The 18,445-nt window shown below is 41.7% G+C and overlaps 1 protein-coding gene across 3 annotated transcripts in view; it reads left to right on the plus strand.

Moving 5' to 3' along the window:
• The window catches only part of pacrg (PARK2 co-regulated), a 119,650-nt gene that overhangs the window by 47,006 nt on the left and 54,199 nt on the right, over window positions 1-18,445 (plus strand). For 2 of the 3 annotated variants that reach the window (XM_046412394.1, XM_046412393.1), the window contains one exon: window positions 13,680-13,851. In XM_046412394.1, coding sequence (XP_046268350.1) covers window positions 13,680-13,851 — 172 coding nt within the window. Of the gene's footprint in view, window positions 1-9,766; window positions 9,856-13,679; window positions 13,852-18,445 lie in introns of those variants that run through there. The other variant, XM_046412395.1, reaches the window with a different exon arrangement.

The following is an 18,445-nucleotide window of genomic DNA, read 5'->3' on the forward strand; positions in this document are numbered from 1 at the left end:
TTGTTTCCTGTTTAGTCTAATTGATACTGAACTTCAGTTTTTATATAGTGCAGGATTCACCATGAAAACTTTAAAGAAGGTATCTTACTTTTGATCATAACATAGGCTTTTTGCTGTTTTTGCAGAATTGGGGCAGACTAGTTAGCAGCAGTAACATTTTTCTTGCTGTGTAATGTTAGGGAATTGCTGAGGGAATTTACAATATAGCAAGAACTACACAAACTTGCATGTGACAACCTTCTGGTGAATGTAGTTAGAAAAGGATATATAACTATAACTATTAATTCTTATTTACCTGTTCTTTGTTTGCAACATCTTCTCCTTTTGTAGTCTTTGTGATAAAACCCTTGCAGAATCAGCATACTTTCTCATGGAAACACTGAGGAGAATAAATTGCAGACAAGCCATGTTGTTATTTTTTTAGAGGGGACTGGGTCCTCCTCTGACATTGCTCTTGAATGTGCACTCTAACATTCAAGCAAGGATTATGCCCCATTCCCAACCCGCCTATCGCTTAATTGGCTTAGATGAATATCTAAAGAGCTAAAGCTGGGTTTAAGCCATGCAATTAGAGGAGTGCTGTTATTGAATTTACATGAATGCCACAGATACTGATTGTGTGTCAAAAACAACCTTTAAATCACAGCCCATATATGATGGATAGTTTACATACTGTAAAATGTTTATTTATAGAAAAGAGGGAGCAAGAAAGAGGGAGTCGGTGTGAGAAAATTGCCCGAAATTCAATATGCTGTGCAATTATCATGTGTAATAGCCTGTAAAATCCTAATATCTACTCAGCCACTTGGAAAGGCACAAGAAATGGCCTGACCACTTAGCCCACTTTCTCGAGCCCCCTTCCTGGCTATGACAGACGGCCCTGTCTGGAGAGCAGAAAGAAATAATATAAGCCATATTTCATTCAAAGGCCCTTCCATGTATCCTCATTCTTTCTGTTCAACTGACTTTCCCCCCTTTCCTTATCCTACCGATTTCTTCAGAGCTATATTGGTGATTACCTCCAGCAAATCAGCAGAGGTAATGGAGACTGCGTCCTGGGGGCAAAATGGACTGTGAGGATGTCGTTCTCTTGTTTTGTCATTGCTCAGTTCTAGTTATTGTTTGGGTTTGGAATCAGCTGAAACTGAATTTGGGATCGATTTAGCTTCATTTCACCTTGACTGTTATACAAGCGTCGGTGCATGTACAAGCATAAAATATATGTGATCCTGAAAAGACAGTAGTAATACAAACATGAAACAAAGAATCACTTCAAGCAAGAAAGTCATTCCAATGTGGCGAAGCGTTCGATGCACTTTGCAAGAATGCAGCGTTTAGATATTTCCTCTCATGGAAAGTGAGAAGAGGGGGATAATAGTCTCGGAAGTGGTGGGTCTTCTAAAGTGATTCGTGGTGGTAGAACAAGCTATCATGGTGAACAAAAAAGCTTATTAACCTCAATGAAGGGGATTCAGATAGGGTGGAGCTGTGTTAGTGGCCCCCGTGTTAGCGAGCATGATTGACCTGAACTTGATGTGAGCAGCAACAGGGAGTCAGTGAAGGGTAATTAAAAATTGGGTGACATGAGCTGTTTTTGGCTGTTTCATTTGCAGAAGTTTTACTTTGCCTGCTAGTAGCCCTACATAACCAGTGCCTGTAGAAGGAGTTGAGCTTCATATTCAGTCAGATAGGACCTCAGAATGCAGCATGCTTACGTACTTTTTTCACATCTTCCTCCTATCCTGGTAAGCCTAAAATGAAACTGCTCTTTTCTTTACTCATCACTCATCTGTGGGAAACATCAAAGGCAGGTTTACCTTGTGTGCTGAGGTCTATGTGTCCTTGCACGTGTGAACTCTTGCATATTTTCAACTTACATACTGTATTTTTGCACATGTATTTGCAGCAGCAGGCCCTGCCAAGGCCAAGCAAGCAGCACCTACAGCTTTTGCAGTAAACCTGTCAGAAGCATACCCATCTTCATCTCCTAGCTGTTCACTTTTCATCTGACAGTGCCTGTCAAATCTCTCCACAGGATTTCCTAAAAAAAAACAATACCTCCCAACATCTTTCACACCAATGACAGCAACAAAACAGCAATAGCAGCAGCTGCAGCAGCAAACAAAAGCAGCAATAACTGCTTTCTTGTTGGCATGCCTTGTGAACATGAAGAGTGGTACAGCATTACAAACTGACGGTGCAACAGTTTATAGTTTTCTTTTTCAATATTACAGAGCAAGATTTAACTTGCTGTATAGTTGCTGTCCTACTACAAACCATATCTAGTCACCCCTTCACTCTCATGTCCGCAAATATTATCAAACCAAGCTTTACGTATGTATATGAGATGAGGACTGGACTAGTGCTGTTTATCTGCCTCAAATCTCTCATCAGGGGCAAAACCAGAGATTGCTGCCACCAGGAATGAAGAAGGGACTATTTCCTGTTGTGGTCCCCTTCACATAAAGCCCAACCAATACTACCTACACCACCATCATCTTCCCTACCTATCACATCTGAAAAGAGCAAGGGAACACTTGCCACCTCTGCTGAAAGATTTCCCCATTCTGTGGCACCCTGATAAGCTGTGACTTACTTCCTCAGTGTGGGTCAGAGGGACTCAAAAATACACGACTTGCATTGCTTTTTGGTAATTACATATGCTTCACTGCACTGTTTCTGCTCCCCTCACTCTCTCCTTCTTCTTTCAAATGGGAATTAGATTTGTGATTGTGTGTGCATGCATTTGTGTGCGTATGTGTGGTTGAGTTTTCTGACACACACACACACACAAGCATAATCCCTGTATACCATCTTCATTCTACTCCAGCTATTTTTCTTCAATCAAGGCAAACACTAAATAGAAGAAAGGCCTTTTGTCCTCTCAACTACATACTTCATACTCACCATCCAATGTAATGTCACCTACCATTTGCTGTAATGTATCCCCACCCAAGATTTCACACTCTTTGACCAATTTGCCATTCTAATAGAAAAAGGGGAATATTTAATGATCTCCTTGCAACAGTTGTACGTGTATGCCTGTATTTGTCCGAGCAGCACTGAAAGAAAATGTTTCGGATGAAAAGATTGGGACAAAACAAGTGTTCTTTTTCTATTTTACATTACTGATGGAGAAACGATAGATAAATCAATATTAAAGGATCCTGTATTCATCATTGTATTGCAAGGTCAAATCAAGTCGCTCTAAAACATGCAGATTGACCACTTTGAGTACTGTAGCAATATTTTGTTTAATTCTCGTCAGCTACCATTAAATAAATTATTTGAAGTTATGGTTAGTGTTATTTCAAACACTCACCAGTCACTGATTTCAGTCTTGGCCTGCGTTGCCAGTCTGATTATCTTAGCTGAAAGCAACAAAACTGTATTTTAAGCCTCATTTGGATGGGATTTACTGCTCCAGACAAGGTCGGCACACTGATTTTCATTCAATCCAGAGTGATGGTTCTCGTGACTTTCGTTGCCCTGCTCCAGTATTAATCACAGTCCCAAATACTTGTTTTTTACTGCACTCATTTGTCCTCCCAAAGTTTAAAAAGTAATTTCACACAGAGTCGTGAATCGTTTCACTGACCTCTTAAGCTGTTATCACGCTCCCTGCATAAACCTGCGTGCCACGTTGGCTGCATGTCTGCAACAGTCATTGTGCATATACTCAACCATGCTCTCTTTCGTGCAGGAGTTGGCATTGCTCTTTACATCTGTAGTGTTTTTGTATTTTACTTGTTTCAGTGTTCTTAAAAATGTAAGACTTGGCCTTGGGTATTATACACTTTCTGTAATAAATCATTTAAAAGCAAATTGAGGGCCCTGGATCAAAATCTTATTAAATGGCCGTATGTGGACTAAGTTGTGTCTGTGCAGGGGTTCTTGACGTGAAAAACGTTTGAGAGGCAGTGGCTTGAGCTTTTGTTTGTTGTCCACATTTTGTGATCCTTACTCGCTGGTTTCGCACCATGTGTCTGATTCTGGATGTACTGAACTGCCCTTTACTCTACCAGTTATGTTCTGTTTGCATTTGGGTTGTTGCCAGTAACTGGAGCTGTGACAGGTGTTGCACTGTATCAGAGGCTATATCAATCTTTCAGTATTTGATCCCAACACCTTAATGCTGGTTATTTTTCATTACAATTTGAAATAATGGGGGGATCATTTCAGAGCATTTCTTTGCATTCAGTTAGTCATGTGATTAACAGAAGATCACGTTCAGATTATAGTGAAATGTGAAAATTACAGTAGTAGTAGTAGTGTGTATAAGTGTGTGCTCAGACGTATGCAGCACTCCATTTTCTGTGACATTTCAAAAGCTGGCTTTCATCCCACTCATAAGGCCCTGCGTGTAGAGCACATTAGTCAGGTTCCCTGAAACAATCCTCTTCTTTAGATTCTGTACTTTTCTCAAAGGCCTTGAGTGAAAGTGTTGAGCCATGCAACTGAAGATGCTATCATCAATGCTGAGGAAAGACATATTTCTATCTGCAGGTGTATGATCGAGCTCTGTGTGTGTATTTGCATTTGGACACATGTATAGCCCTGTTCATACAGCTTCATTCTTGCTTGGTGGCCTGCCCTCACCTTTGCCTTTTGATATTCATCACATCAAACCATTTTCTTATCTCTCGTCCATCAACTGCACAGCTGGCTGCCACTCGTACCTCAAAATGTTGATTCCGCATCACCTGACACAGAGCTTTGCTCTGATATCATTACTGACCCTTAGCAGAGAGGGTTAAGGTTTACCATGTGCTGATGCACTACAAGCAAGGCTAGCCTCGGATGTGAAGATGCCTCAATTCACCACTTCACCATGCATTGACCCGACAAGTATCCAAAACACCGCATGTCTGCCTTGTCTGACAATCTTTCACAAAGTGGGGTCCTTTTGGAGGAACGTGTTCTAAGTGACATGATCTTGAATGGTCACAATACTGTGGTACTGCACACAGTCATATTTGTCTCTTAGCTTCTCCATATTAGGTGAAAAGGAAACATCGCTGTCCCACCTGATGGCTTTTTTTCTTTTTTACTTCCCTCTTTTCACCATCTTTTCCCCTCACCTAAATAGAAGCAGAAAATAAAAGAATTGGCTTTAATCTGCCTATGAAGGTGAACAGAGGGACACAAGGCATGCGTAGTGCAAAGGATAGGATGTTTTTTGGGATTTTTTTGGTTTCTTTTCTTTTTTCTCTTTCTTTTTTATTTCTTCCCTGTTTGCTTGCATTCTTTCTTTCTTTACCCTTTACTCACCCTTGCTACTCCACTCTGCCTACGTCCTCTCCATCCATGCAGCCCTGGTAGCTCTGTGGAGTCCAGGCCCTCTTTGATCTGTAGTCCAGAACACAGGATGAGAGTTATCCGCTGGCAACAACAAGAACATCCCATTAGGAGCTGGACAGAGCCTTGACAGACACTCTCTGCCTCTGCTGCTGCTTGGCCCTAAAAGCGGACTGCCTACTGCTACTGATGCTGCTGATTCTCTGTGCTTCTCCTCAGCTCAGGGTGGGCATTACTGGCTCAGCACACGTGACACACAAGCTCAGAGTCGGGTTCACTTGTTGAATTTAAAATGTTGAAAAACTGTCTGTGATTTATTTTTAGTTAATCAATGAGTTGTCACCCACTGGTGTTTCTGGCACTGAAATTCTGGCTGACCGCTCTGCTTGATCAAGGTGAACTGGGATCTTTCATTTAAGCAGGCACCATGCGATGCATGAAATATTTTGTTGAATAAACACTCACCTCAAGGACCATTTAATAGCTGTTCTCGACTTTCTTCAGCCGAAGTAGTCTGGCCAGCTTTCTTGGAGTTGCATATGCTCAGATTTTAAACACTTCAAAGGTCTAGTATGTAGGATTTTGGGGGGATTTATTGGCAGAAAAGGAATGTAATATTCATTAGTGTATCGCCTGAAACTACTAATTGATGTGTTTTTGTTACCTCAGAATGAGGTAAGGAAACTTTCATGTGTGCTATCTGCTTTTTTTCGACTGCAGACTATTGTTACTATATCGGCCTTTGAAAATCCACTATCAGTCAACCTCTGAAATGCATGTAGAGAATGTCACACTGCCTGGTAAAGCTGCCTTGTTATCTTAAACAGACCGAGCATTTGTCTTGGTCTCTATTGTTTTAGCTTCACGCACAAAATCAATGGAGCTCATTCATCACATTCTCATTGAAAATGAGCATATTTGTTTGAACATTTGTGTGGATTTTTCAGTACAGTGTGAGGCAGAATAGCAAGATTTATCAAAAGTGTGCAGGCAGTAGATGTTCCAGTCATGGTATTTGCTCGCTGAAAAAGCATTACTCTGTCCCCTTATCTTCGCCTTGCATCTGACATGTACAAATCACACACACAGGCAGACGCGCACTCATATATATGTGCGAATAATTAATGCATGCATACACACATGCACAGTTTCACACTCAAACACACACACATGCACAAGTACTCTCTGTGGTTTCTGTTTCCGTCACAAACAACCAGTGATGGATTGGCCCTTTCCATTTTAAACAGGGAGAAAACACATGCCCCCAGGGACCCTTGTGTGTGGAAGTACTTTGAAGTGTCCACATTTAATTCTTCTGTATGATAAATGAGAGGAGAGCTGCAGTTGTAGCCTGTGAGGAAAAGCTCAGCTTGCTCAACGAGGGGAGCGGTAACAAATGTAGCGATAGCTGATAAGCTGACTGTGTCTCTTGCTCTTACTTGTTGTTCTGCTCCCTGCAGACCCCCACAGCCAGATAACAAATCCATCCTATCAATCAAACCCATCAATGGCTGGCTGCAGATTAGAGACAGTGATTTTGGGGCTGATTGGAGGGGAAATGCTGATTACACCTCCCTCTCTCTCACTTGATTACACTCTGCCTGTGTGTTGTCAAGCTCGGCTGCTGAGCTGTAATCACTGGAAGCGAAGAGCAGAGGCTGCGGCTTCTGAATAGACATGACACAGACGCAATCACACCACTCGCTGGTGAGCCATGACTTTGTGGCCAATGCTAGGTCACTGGAAAGGCCCAAATCCCACACTGTCAGAGAATCTGTGCTTGGTAACTGAACACACAAGCCAACACATGTGCATGCACATACACATTACATTGAGATAAGAAAAACACAAGCTATGAAACCCTGTGTCTCGCTTTTTTTTTTCTTTTCCTCTTGTTATGTTCATCACCTCCCGTATTTCTCCTCCTCCTGCTTCTCTTCACTGTTTTGGCCTACTTCCAGCACAGTGGCAGAGGGTCCCGTACTGAAGAGCACACACATCCACACACACTCACACAAACACACACAGTGAGCACAGTGAGCAGAGTCCTAATCTTAGCTGTATTTAGCTGCTTCACCTTTAAAACTGGAACAGGTTCCAGACAGACAGACAGTCCCTTCCTCAACCGCCTTAGCTTCTTCCTCTTTCACTCCCTTGTATGCTTCAATCACTGCAGCCACAGTGGCCTAAGACTCACTTTGAGTGTACTGTGAAGTGGCTGTCAGAGGCCCCTGTTCATGGTGTGTGCAATGAAAACTGCATGAACTAACAAATTCGTTGTCAGATATTAACAGCATTCTACTGGCAAGTTTGAAATGCGTGTGGGAAAATTAATTGGTTTTACTCGATTGCTTGTTTATAGGAAACTAGTGGCAATGGGTTCTCGGTGTGAACACAAGAACAAACCAAATTTATTCTTTGTTCCTTATGTAAACAAGGAAACTACAGAAACATAAAGTTAGTGATTTTAATGAAAGTTTGGGGAAATTGAGTGCATGTATGCATAAAAAGCCCGCAGCAAAGTCAGGCCTCTGTAAAATGTGTTGCTAAATATTCAGTGACATTTTAAACCTCCCAGAACGCTCATTGTTGGTTTTCTTTTATTGTATGATAAAGACTTCTTGGAGAATATTTTTACCATGTGCAATTTGTAATAGGATCATCTACCAGGGCTTTTCTTCTTTTCTTTTTTTCCTTTTTTTTTCTTTCAACAACAGTGTCAGCAGAGGCACAATCTTAGCAGAAACACCATCAACAGGGTCACTGTTTCAATTTCTCTGGCTAATGTTTGCTCTGCTAATAACACCATCCTGCTTTCTAATCCACAACACACCATTTGGGGAATGGCATGACTGTGCCAAAATCAAAATTCTTTTCATCTCAGTCAGTCTGTATTTGTGTGTGTTTTTGTGTGTGTGAGGCAGGTTCACATAAAATTCATAACTTTCAGTGTCCTGCTTTTGAACTATCTTTGAAGCCCAAAAATTGTCTCATCCAGCTTGTGTTAGGTATCATTTCAATTGACACCATGCACTCTACTAGTAGTGCTTTGAATTGAGCATACTTGCATGCTTGTTAGATGGAAACAGCTGTCAGGGGAGATAGCGAGAGTGACTCACTCCTCTTTCCCTCACTTATCGTTTGCCTATTCCAGTCTTGCTACTCTTATTGTGACCTCTGAGAAAGTCAGAATATTCTGTTCTCTTTCTCTTTTTTCTCTATTTTTTTCTTCCTCGTATTCACCGCGAGTGCACAGAGATGGTGACTGATTTTTGGAAATGTTGTGGCCCAAAGTGTGAAGAGCACCTGTGGCACAGTTGGAAACGGGGCTGGATTAGGATAAAAAAAATTATGAATATGTGTTGTGTGTTGCATGCGCTTGACCATTTCTGACATTTGAGATGTTCTACTGTAAGAAGCCTTTTTCTCAAAGCTAAATTGAAATCTGCGCACAAGACGTGAAGTTCCTTTGCAAACTAACTTTTGAATCAGGCACAGAGGCTATATTTGGTTTACAATTTGATTTGGTTTGATATTTGGTTTGAGAATATGACAAAACAAAACAGAATTTACACCCTGCCTTGTTTATCAAAATGCAAAACAGGCTTGTTTTGAAGGTGTGTCACCATGTATTAACGTCTTTTAGAGGAACCAAACACTGAAAGGGGTTCAGGGATATTTTCAGAGCTAAAGGTAGCAGTGAGGTGGGCACCAGCAACTCCACAGCCTGTGCAGAAAGTCTAAAAGATGTTTGTGCACACATCAGTCCTTAACATCATGACTGTAGCACTTTGCGATGTGCACTGTTGCTTAATAATACACGTAATCTTTTCCTGGCTGGAATCTGGAGCTGAATAACTTGCCTGTCTTGCTGTACTGGTTGTTTGACTCCACTGTCATCAAACTGTTTATCAACATGGTCCATTCTCTGGCCAAGTTGCAACCTTTTAAACTGTGATGTCTGCAGCTGAACAGGATGGAGTTGGAGGCTGGCCCTACGGACAGTTTATGTATCCAAAAGATCCATAATCGTATGCATAATTTTATGGTAGGACAAACAGCTCATATGAGAGGTGAACTGGTGGGATATTGCTATGCACAAAGTTAATGTCATGTTTACTGTGATCTGTTGAAGCGGTTCATGGAATCCTTCCTTTACTGTTTTTTAACAGCGTCGGTCTCCATACGAGGAAAATTAAAACAATGATTGCAGTCAATAATTTAGTCTTATTGCGCCACGCTAATATTGATTTTAGTACATTATAATCATACACAGTAATGTAGCGTAATTCTGTTAATTCTAAAATTACAGCACTTGTAATGTAATTGATCCTTAAATCACTTAAAGCCAGTCTGAGAGCTAGAAACAACAAACAACTGGCTGTGCCTTGGGGATCCTGAAATTCTATAACAAAATAAGATCACGCCATAGTGTCAAATCTTCATTATTCCTGTTTGACCCCTGCAGATGGGGTTTTGGAACCTGACATGGTTTCTCAGAGCAACAGCATGCCTAGTTGTTCCATCACACTGATGACTGATAGGAATCCTGTTGTGGTATGTATTGTTATTTTTAGTGCTTGTCAGTTCATGCCTGCCCCATGTATCTCTGTAACGTAAAGCCCTTTGAATGCATATCTCTTGCCTGGGTGTAAATATCTGTTAGAAGCATGCCACACTGTCTACGTGCTATCATATGTGAATACTGCATTCCTTTTTGGTCTTTTATTGTACATTTTCAGCAGAACTAATGGATGTTTTTTTTTGGCTGTAGAGACTGTGTAATGAATGACTCACAGTGTGAGTGGCATCAACAGGAAGACTGTTCTCCCCTCAAAGCCGAATTGACAGCAGATCATCTGCCAGCTCATCTAAATACAGAAACCTGTACTTGCGTTAACAGAATCCAGGTCAAGTCATTATGGCATCATCAATTAAAATAGCATCATTGTCAAACAGCTGTCATGCATCGTGTTTTGGTGCACGATCTATAAACCATGCTTTTAGTAAGACAGAAAAGGTTAGACCAGAGGATGTTTTGCTAGCAGTTTTTAAAGGCCAAGTGAAACAGAAGTTTCTCTAATATGACGCATTTTTGACTGAAATGGAATATGTAGACGTGGTATCATTTACAGAGGAACTTGAGAAGGGATTTGAAAAATGGCAACAGCAGTCTAGTGAATACAGGATTGCAGAAGAGTGTGAAGCTGTCAGGGACAGTTGATCTTTACCCATGAAAGAGGATCAGTATTATTAAGCAGGTACTCTCGATAATGTGAACAAAGGTTTTATCAATTAGCATCCAAGCACACACCTCAAAATCCATCATTTCACCCTGTTGAGAGCTCAACTAGTTGCTCCAAATCAGATCTGATCTTGTCTAATTAGGAGCAGTCAGAAGCCGACGGAAAAAAACACACATACGTAAACACATTCATGCACACTCTCTCGTTTCTCCCCTCATTTTCTCTGTCACTTTCACATTGCGTCTTATCCTGCTTTATAGCCTCTGTGTGATTTTGCGCTTAGGTTTTGTAACATAAATGACTCACACCTCCTTGGAAGACTAACCCAAAAGCTTAACACATCTGAGCACACACAGGCTATACATGGAGTCATGTAAGCACACGCACGTACACACACACATACACAAACACTGTCATCCATCCACCTATCTATGTATTCACATGTACACCCCCCCACTCACAATCACTTCATAATATGTTGTATTTAAAGTGGTAGCCTGCTGATTTCTGTCCTCCTGGTCTCATGTGCCTGTCGGTGGCCTCTGATACTGTTGTTTAATGAGAAGACGCTCTCCTCAGGCTTGCTGCTAGTCTGGTCTACTTCTGTTGCTCTGTGTCTAGTGTTGTAGCGCTGACCATAGGAGACTTGCAGGTCTGTGTCCCAAGGCTAATTGCTGCTACTTGGCTGGTAGTCTTTCTGTGCTCCACTCTCATTGACTCCCCGGACTCCAGGGGGATTCCCACAGGCAGCCAAAGACAAACAAACCTGGGCGGACAATCGATAACGGATGCAAGAGTTACCTCTCGGCGCAGTCGCTGATTAAGATTCCCTGGGAATGTGTGTATGTGTGTGTGTGTGTGTGTGTGTGTGTGTGTGTGTATATGTGTGCGCATTATGTAAGAGCGTGAGTGTGTGAAGGTGTTTGCAGACTGTCCTCGCTTCTTCAGTGCTCACAATCTTCAGCCAGTCCCTTAGTGCTTGTTTCTGTGATTTTGATTAAGAGTGTGACAGAGTTCAAAGGAAACTTCACAACAACACCACTTTAATGCTCCCAGGTAATTATTCCCATGGCATCACAACTTCACAACAAAGTAGGTGAGATCATGTCTCCGTTTAAATGTGAGACCTGATAATTTGCAACAGTGTTAAATACAAATGTGTGGTTCTGTCTGTAGTCTTACAATACGATATAATATTAAAGAGAAAAGTGCGAGAATACAATACACACATGGAATAGATCACATATACACGTATACTGTCAGTACCCTACAGTATATCACGCCAGAATGACACAAAATGAAATTAGGAGTTATCCATTGTTTGCATTCTGTTTGTCAGTTTAGTCACCCGCAATATCAAGTTAATACCTGTTAATCTTATTTTTAACATTTTCACGTTTCTTTGAATATAATCAAAGTGTCCAGTATTATTTCTAATGTAAATACTTTTTTCTAGCATTTTAAAAATCAAAACCCTGAAATATTAACACGAGTGAAAATCTGGACACAAGAGAATTTAAATTAAAGAATACTAAATTGCTTTCTAAATCCAAATCTCGGGACTTGTTTGTAGATGTATTATATTGTTGTGGTGAAAGAAATTAAGCAGCGTATAGCATGCTGTGTGTTTGTGTGTACCACTGACTGCCACAGGCTAGCAAGTAATGCTGTGTGTTTATGTCATCGCGCCTCTTCCGCACCCTCTCCACCCCTTCTGTGTGTGCTCATGTTTGCTTTTGTCCTTGTCTCCCACATGCCTGACTCACAATGATGATCTTGACCAAGCACAGGGAAAGGTCAAGGTTGGCCAGCAAATTGCCTCAAAGCAATCAGCCTTGTCTTTGTGCGCTAACAGTATGGGCTCTCAGTCTCTGTCGCCATCTTGCCATCTCTCTGTCTTTTTTCTCTTCCTCTGCCTCTGTGTTTACCCGGTGGGGGAGATGTGTGTCAGAGAGGATTGGCAGAAACAAGGCAGGGGGGTCGTCTGCCCTGCTTTGAAGTCTCGGCTCTGACCAGTGGCTGAGCAAGGACTGGGACTTGAAAGCAGCAAGCGTCACTGCCATGGTGACATTTCAGCAGGGCCAGTGTGACCCAGCAGGGTGCTTGAGTGTGTGTGTGTGTGCGTGTGTTTGTAAATGAATGTTTGTGTCTGTATATGTGGACAGTAAGTGAGTGTCTCCTTATGCTTCAGCTGTCCTCAAGGACTGCTGACTTCCGGGGGCTATTTGTCTCTGCACCAAAGGGATTACCTTCCATTACATGAAAAACAGAATCACCCATTCAACCTCTCACCCCTTGCTCGACAATAGTCCTATTGGGATGCAGTGCTACAGATGACATCCCTGTTATAAATACACACTTAACTAGCTCTAGTGCACACAGATATTGTGCACAAGGCTCAAGGACAGCCTCCAGCCCAGGGTGTTTGAGGGGCTTTACTCTGATGGCTTCACACACATGAAAGGCTTCACTTTAATGAGTGGCACCATAGTTACACACCCAGCCAAACGACTTCAAAGCCTGCCCGTGACCTGTAGCTGGACGGATGTCTTCATCTGCCGCCCCGATTGTGTGTGCATGTGTGGCTTTCGGTCTGTCCTGTAAACGGTGTAAACAGGTGTTAACATGTCAGCCCATAAGATGCCACATGCCGCTGTGTCATGATCTCCTGAACAGCTGTTCTTGCCTTTGTGCGTGTATGCGTGTGAGTGTGTGTGAGTATGAATGTGTTTACTGTAAGGGTTATAAATGGCTGCAAGAGGGAGCTTTAGCCCCAGATATTGTGCAAAGCCAAGGACAAGCAAAGAGAAAGGGCAAAGAATGAAAGGGAGCTTTATGGCAATAACTGATTTAATCAAGAACACCTGGAATTTTCTTCTGCTGTGTCTCTCAGTGTGTGCACTTTTGTATGTTTGTATGCGCATGTTCAGATGTGAATCTGAGTGGACTTGATGGTGATTTGGTGGGTAGGTAGAGAGAGACTGTCCAGTAAACAAAAAGTTGATCCTTGCTGCTGGCTAATGTCTCCATCAACAGCAGCATGTTCCAACACGTGCCCTTGAGCAAAGGACAGAAACTCAGTTAATAATAACAGTTAATAATGCCTGTTATGTAAATGTAAATTTCTGTCCTCAGGTGGAGATTGAGAAGCTGGATTACCATCACTACTTGCCCCTGTTCTTTGATGGCTTATGTGAGACTGTTCATCCTTACGAGTTCTTCGCCCGCCAGGGAGTCCATGACATGCTAGAGCACGGAGGCCCTAAGGTCCAGCCCGTCATCCCCCAGCTCATCATTCCCATCAAGAGTGAGTCTGGGCCGGTGGCTTCTCTCACACTTTACAAATCACACACAATACAGCTTCTTTTCCAAGTGACCCTGTGTGTGTTGACGTCAGTTCACCCACTCTGTGGTTCCCTGCCACTGAATGGAATATGTGATTATCTCAAAATGAGTGAAATGAAATTTGTGCATTTAAAATACGTGTAATTTGATGTTTTGTATTTTTTTTAATCATCACACAGGATCACATTATCACAGCAGTTTTCAACAATTAAAATGTAGCAACTATTCTATTAACTTTGGCAGCAATAGTCCTGCTTTCTTGCTCATTTGCATACATTCTACAAGCCCTTCTACACCTAAATATTATTATTTTATAAGTGATTGACATCTAAGTAATCTTCTCAGGGTTTATTTTCAACCTCAATAAATATTATTGCGTGTCGTTATTTCATTATTTACTGTTTTGCTGACAGCATCATTACATTTTGATAGCTGTTTGCTGATCTGAGACAAATCTCAAGTCTGGAAGACGTTCCCAGTTGTTTATAGTATAACTAACTGCGACCTTAAATAAATCAGAAGCTAATAACACACTACCACACACAGATTAAGGGCACAAATTAGAGGCCTATTATTAAAATTAATTCTTAATATGAAATTAAATGAGTAAGCAAATATTAAAGAAAATCTATATCTAAAATGTATTAACATGTTTTTGAATAATTGAACATTAGCCCTCTCAAACCCCTCTCAGACTTCAAGTGCAACCAGAATAGAACAACATACTTTACCGAGAATAGACTCACCTGTCTTGCATACTTGAGCTACAGCAGATTTTAACATTACCATACAACCAGTCCTGTGACAAGTCCTAATTTGGTTCGCAGTCATACTGTTCCTATTATTACATTAGCCCTTAGGGCAAAGTGTCCTTGTGTTTTTTATTTGCCTGGAAGAAGTTGGCTCCAAAAGCACGCCTGATAATCTGCCATGTGCAGTGTTGTGACATGCTACATTTAACTGTCATCGTGCTTCCTTACCTTTTCCACCCTGACACCTTTCCATGTGCACATACACTCGCACACACTCACACAAAAGTTGGCAGATGGAGGTGGGCGGAAAGGTCGTGTCTCAGGGCGGAGTGGTCTAAGACTTCAAAAATAGACATCAGAGCTTACAGTGAAGTGGACAGGAATGGTTTCTTGTATGGCAAACATGGGGACGATCAAGTCGCAGAGAGGTTGGAGGAATGGAGAGTGTGGCTTTTGTTGGGAAATTTCAGCACATGTGCACAGATACACAGTCTCTCTCAGACACACACGCACACACACACACGCGCACACACGCTGTCTTTTGTTTGGCGCCGCTGCCAAGTGGAGTGTCAGTTTCAAAGTGGGAGCCTTTAAGTGGCGCCTAGTGAGCCTGGGATAGTGTTCATGTCATGGGCAGTTGGCTGGTGGTGTGTACGTGTCTGTGAAGTGTGTTCCCTGTTTATGTGTGGGCGTGGGACGTCTGTGGAGGCAGAGGGGCGTAACGGCCAACAATAGGCAGGGCTGCTGGAGATGCAGAGACACAGTGACAGACTGACCCTGGCACAAAGTCTGTTACCACACATCACACTGCGCTGAGCACACACTGCAAGATCTTACACATCTTATATTGTGACATAACAAGTTTTCTGTGCTGTGTGTTCCATCAGAATATCGTTGACTTGACCACTTAATTTTTTAAATAATGGAAAAAGCAAGGATTTAGCGAAAGTAAAATCACAGATTACATTTAAATTCCACCATTGTCATGCAATATGCAGTGCAATATCTTGTCTCGTAACTGCATGATTTACTGGTATCTTTTCACAGATTGTTTAAGTATTTTGTTGGTCTAATATCCGTTTTTCCCTTCATGAAGTAGCACCCACTTTGCACACAGCTAGATATTATACACAGAGTGACTGGGCCACTTGCAAACCTGGATGATAGTTTATAAATTCAAACCTCTCAGCAGTTTTGGACGTTTGCCTTTGGGAGGCGAGTCCAAAGGTGATGGTTATGCTCCTCATGAAAATACACACTTTGCACTGATAATGGAATTTTAAATGGCCTGCTCCTTATTAACTTCTTGGTTTATTAAAATCAGGCCTGTTTCACCATCCACAAGGCAAAGCCGCCAGTCCGTGTCTATGTTGCAGATTAATTACTTTTCTATGTAGCAGGGAAGAAGAGGGGATGATGGAAAGAGGAAGAAAGTAAAAAGCCGTCTGCAGTCTTAAAATGGCAAGATATATATTTTTCTCCTCTGACGTTAATACATCTTCAGTGTGGCTGGCAGGCTCTTATCTGCAGAGCGACTGAGTCACATCAGGCCCTGGTGAATTTTGATGATGACTGCAGGTCACCCAATGAGAATACACAATGAAGAAGGCTCTGGCTGACATTATACTCTAAGGCCCTGTCCTCAGTGCATCAGTCCCGCTGTACACACTGTGCCCTTTACCACATGTTAGAAATACTACCTTAAATGTGGAAAAAAACGGAACCCCCCCCCCCCCAAAAAAAAATGAGGAAATAAAAGATATTTCTATAGTTTTCAAAATACTCAGAAGCTAATGGTGCAGAGAAAATAGTGCAATTGAAACACCTATACATCTGTAAGTGATGTGTAAGTCCTGTTCAGCTAAACACCTTCACGGTCACTTAAAAGGAAAGGCTAAAATGTTACAGAAATGTTGTAAATGGGGTTTTTCCTGCTTCCTTAAATAGGGAGGAAGATTCAGAGCCATGCCTACATTGAGCCTCAGTTGATTGGCATAACATTTGTTCAGCTTTGAACCAAAATGAGACTTTCATTACAAGAAGATCCTCAGTCACGCCTCTGCACGGGAACATCTTCTTCTGATCTGAAAAGTATATTTGTACAATAAGCATGAACAATTCACCGCTAAACACTCCACCGTGTCACTCTACCTTTGACATTTCACAGGAAACGGAATACAAGGTCACCATTGTTTTATTTTCACACTAAATATGAAACAGGTCCTTGCATGAATAGATTATTACTTTATTCAGATTTGTCCCAACAGGATTTATACCAGCATTAATATATCAGGCCCTCTGCTGCCTTCTCCCTGGCTCTTTTAATTTTTTTTTTTTCCTTTCTCTTTTCTTCAGCAAGGCGAGAGTGGCGATGAATAATTGAACAGTCCCGCGGTCCAAATGTCACAGCAGGGAAAATTGTTTGCGCTGGCTGGTAATTAGAATTTCATTGTTTGTTATGTAGGTTTGAAATTCCTGTCATTCCACATTCCACCTTATCTCAGTGATGGCAGATATCTCTGCGCTTGTCTATCTGGGGAGGCACTAAGGCAGAGATGGAGAGATGGCATAAAGCACAATACATTTGCTCATTCAGCATCGTCTCCACCGCCGGTCCTCTGTACAGGCACGCGCGCACACACACACACACACACACACACACTTAGAGACAAAGGCATTCTTTAGCAAACTCATCATACACTCAAAAGGATACAAAACAATTCCGGTTCGTGTATGCAGGTAGATACAATGTAACAAGGGTGTAAAATGTTCTGACATCTTGTTGCTTATATGATTTTTCTATGTTGTACAATTTTATTCATATTTTGCCGTTAACGCGTTCAGCGCTGCCTGTGCTCGTGTTTCAGGCTGACATTACGCCTCATTGCTTGTGTATGCGCGCGCCCTCGTGACTGTGCGCGCATCAGTGTGTGACTGCTTTGTGCGGGTGTGGGTATGCACATGCTTGTGACAGCTTTTTATTTGCATATGAGCTGTTTTAACACAGGCAGTGGGTGATGCAATGTGTGCTCTTTTGAGTGCCCGGTCATGCGCAGTATTTTAGGGTTGTTACACTTTTCCTTTCTCAGTCAATTTGGTAGCAGAGAAGGCTGTTGTTAGCATGTCACTGAAATCACTATTCTTACTGGTGCGGCTTATCAGTTTGGTAGTTCAACGTTATTTTTATGGATTCTGTTGATGTGCTAGGAACTGAGAGGAATTATATAAGAGTAGAATCAACACTGTTTTAATATGCCCTATAATGAAAATATTCTCCCTTTGGTAGCAGTGTTATTCATTGTGAGGTGAACACTGTATCTACAGCTCGGTAGGATATGTCTGATGTATTCTTGTACTGATGGTATACCAGCTGGAAATTAGCATTGTTTCTCTTTTTTTCTTATTGTATTATTGATGTTTTGTGTCTGTTTTCAAAATGTAATATTTAAATGCAACCGAGTGACTACTATCTTTTTCTTTATTAAACTGCACATGGCCTCCGCCCAGGGACCACAGGTGGGAATGAGCTTGTAGCTATATATGGTGCAATAAATGTATTGTGCATTGTCCTTGTAAAATAAACAATATCAATAAATAAATATAGGCATGCAGCAGTCCAATGCTGTTGTATGTATCAGACCCTATTAAGGGACTCCAGTAGCCGCTGTGATGTGACTTATCCACATGTATGTGTAGCCTCTTTCTAATTTCGTGCATGTGCATTTATGTTGATGTTGTTCACACAACAGGCACTTCATATTAGTAGTGTTGACTCCTAGTGGCTTGTAAAACACTTTACTGCAC

The sequence above is a fragment of the Scatophagus argus genome, chromosome 15, assembly GCF_020382885.2.
Source record: "Scatophagus argus isolate fScaArg1 chromosome 15, fScaArg1.pri, whole genome shotgun sequence".
In the NCBI taxonomy this organism is placed as follows: domain Eukaryota; kingdom Metazoa; phylum Chordata; class Actinopteri; family Scatophagidae; genus Scatophagus; species Scatophagus argus.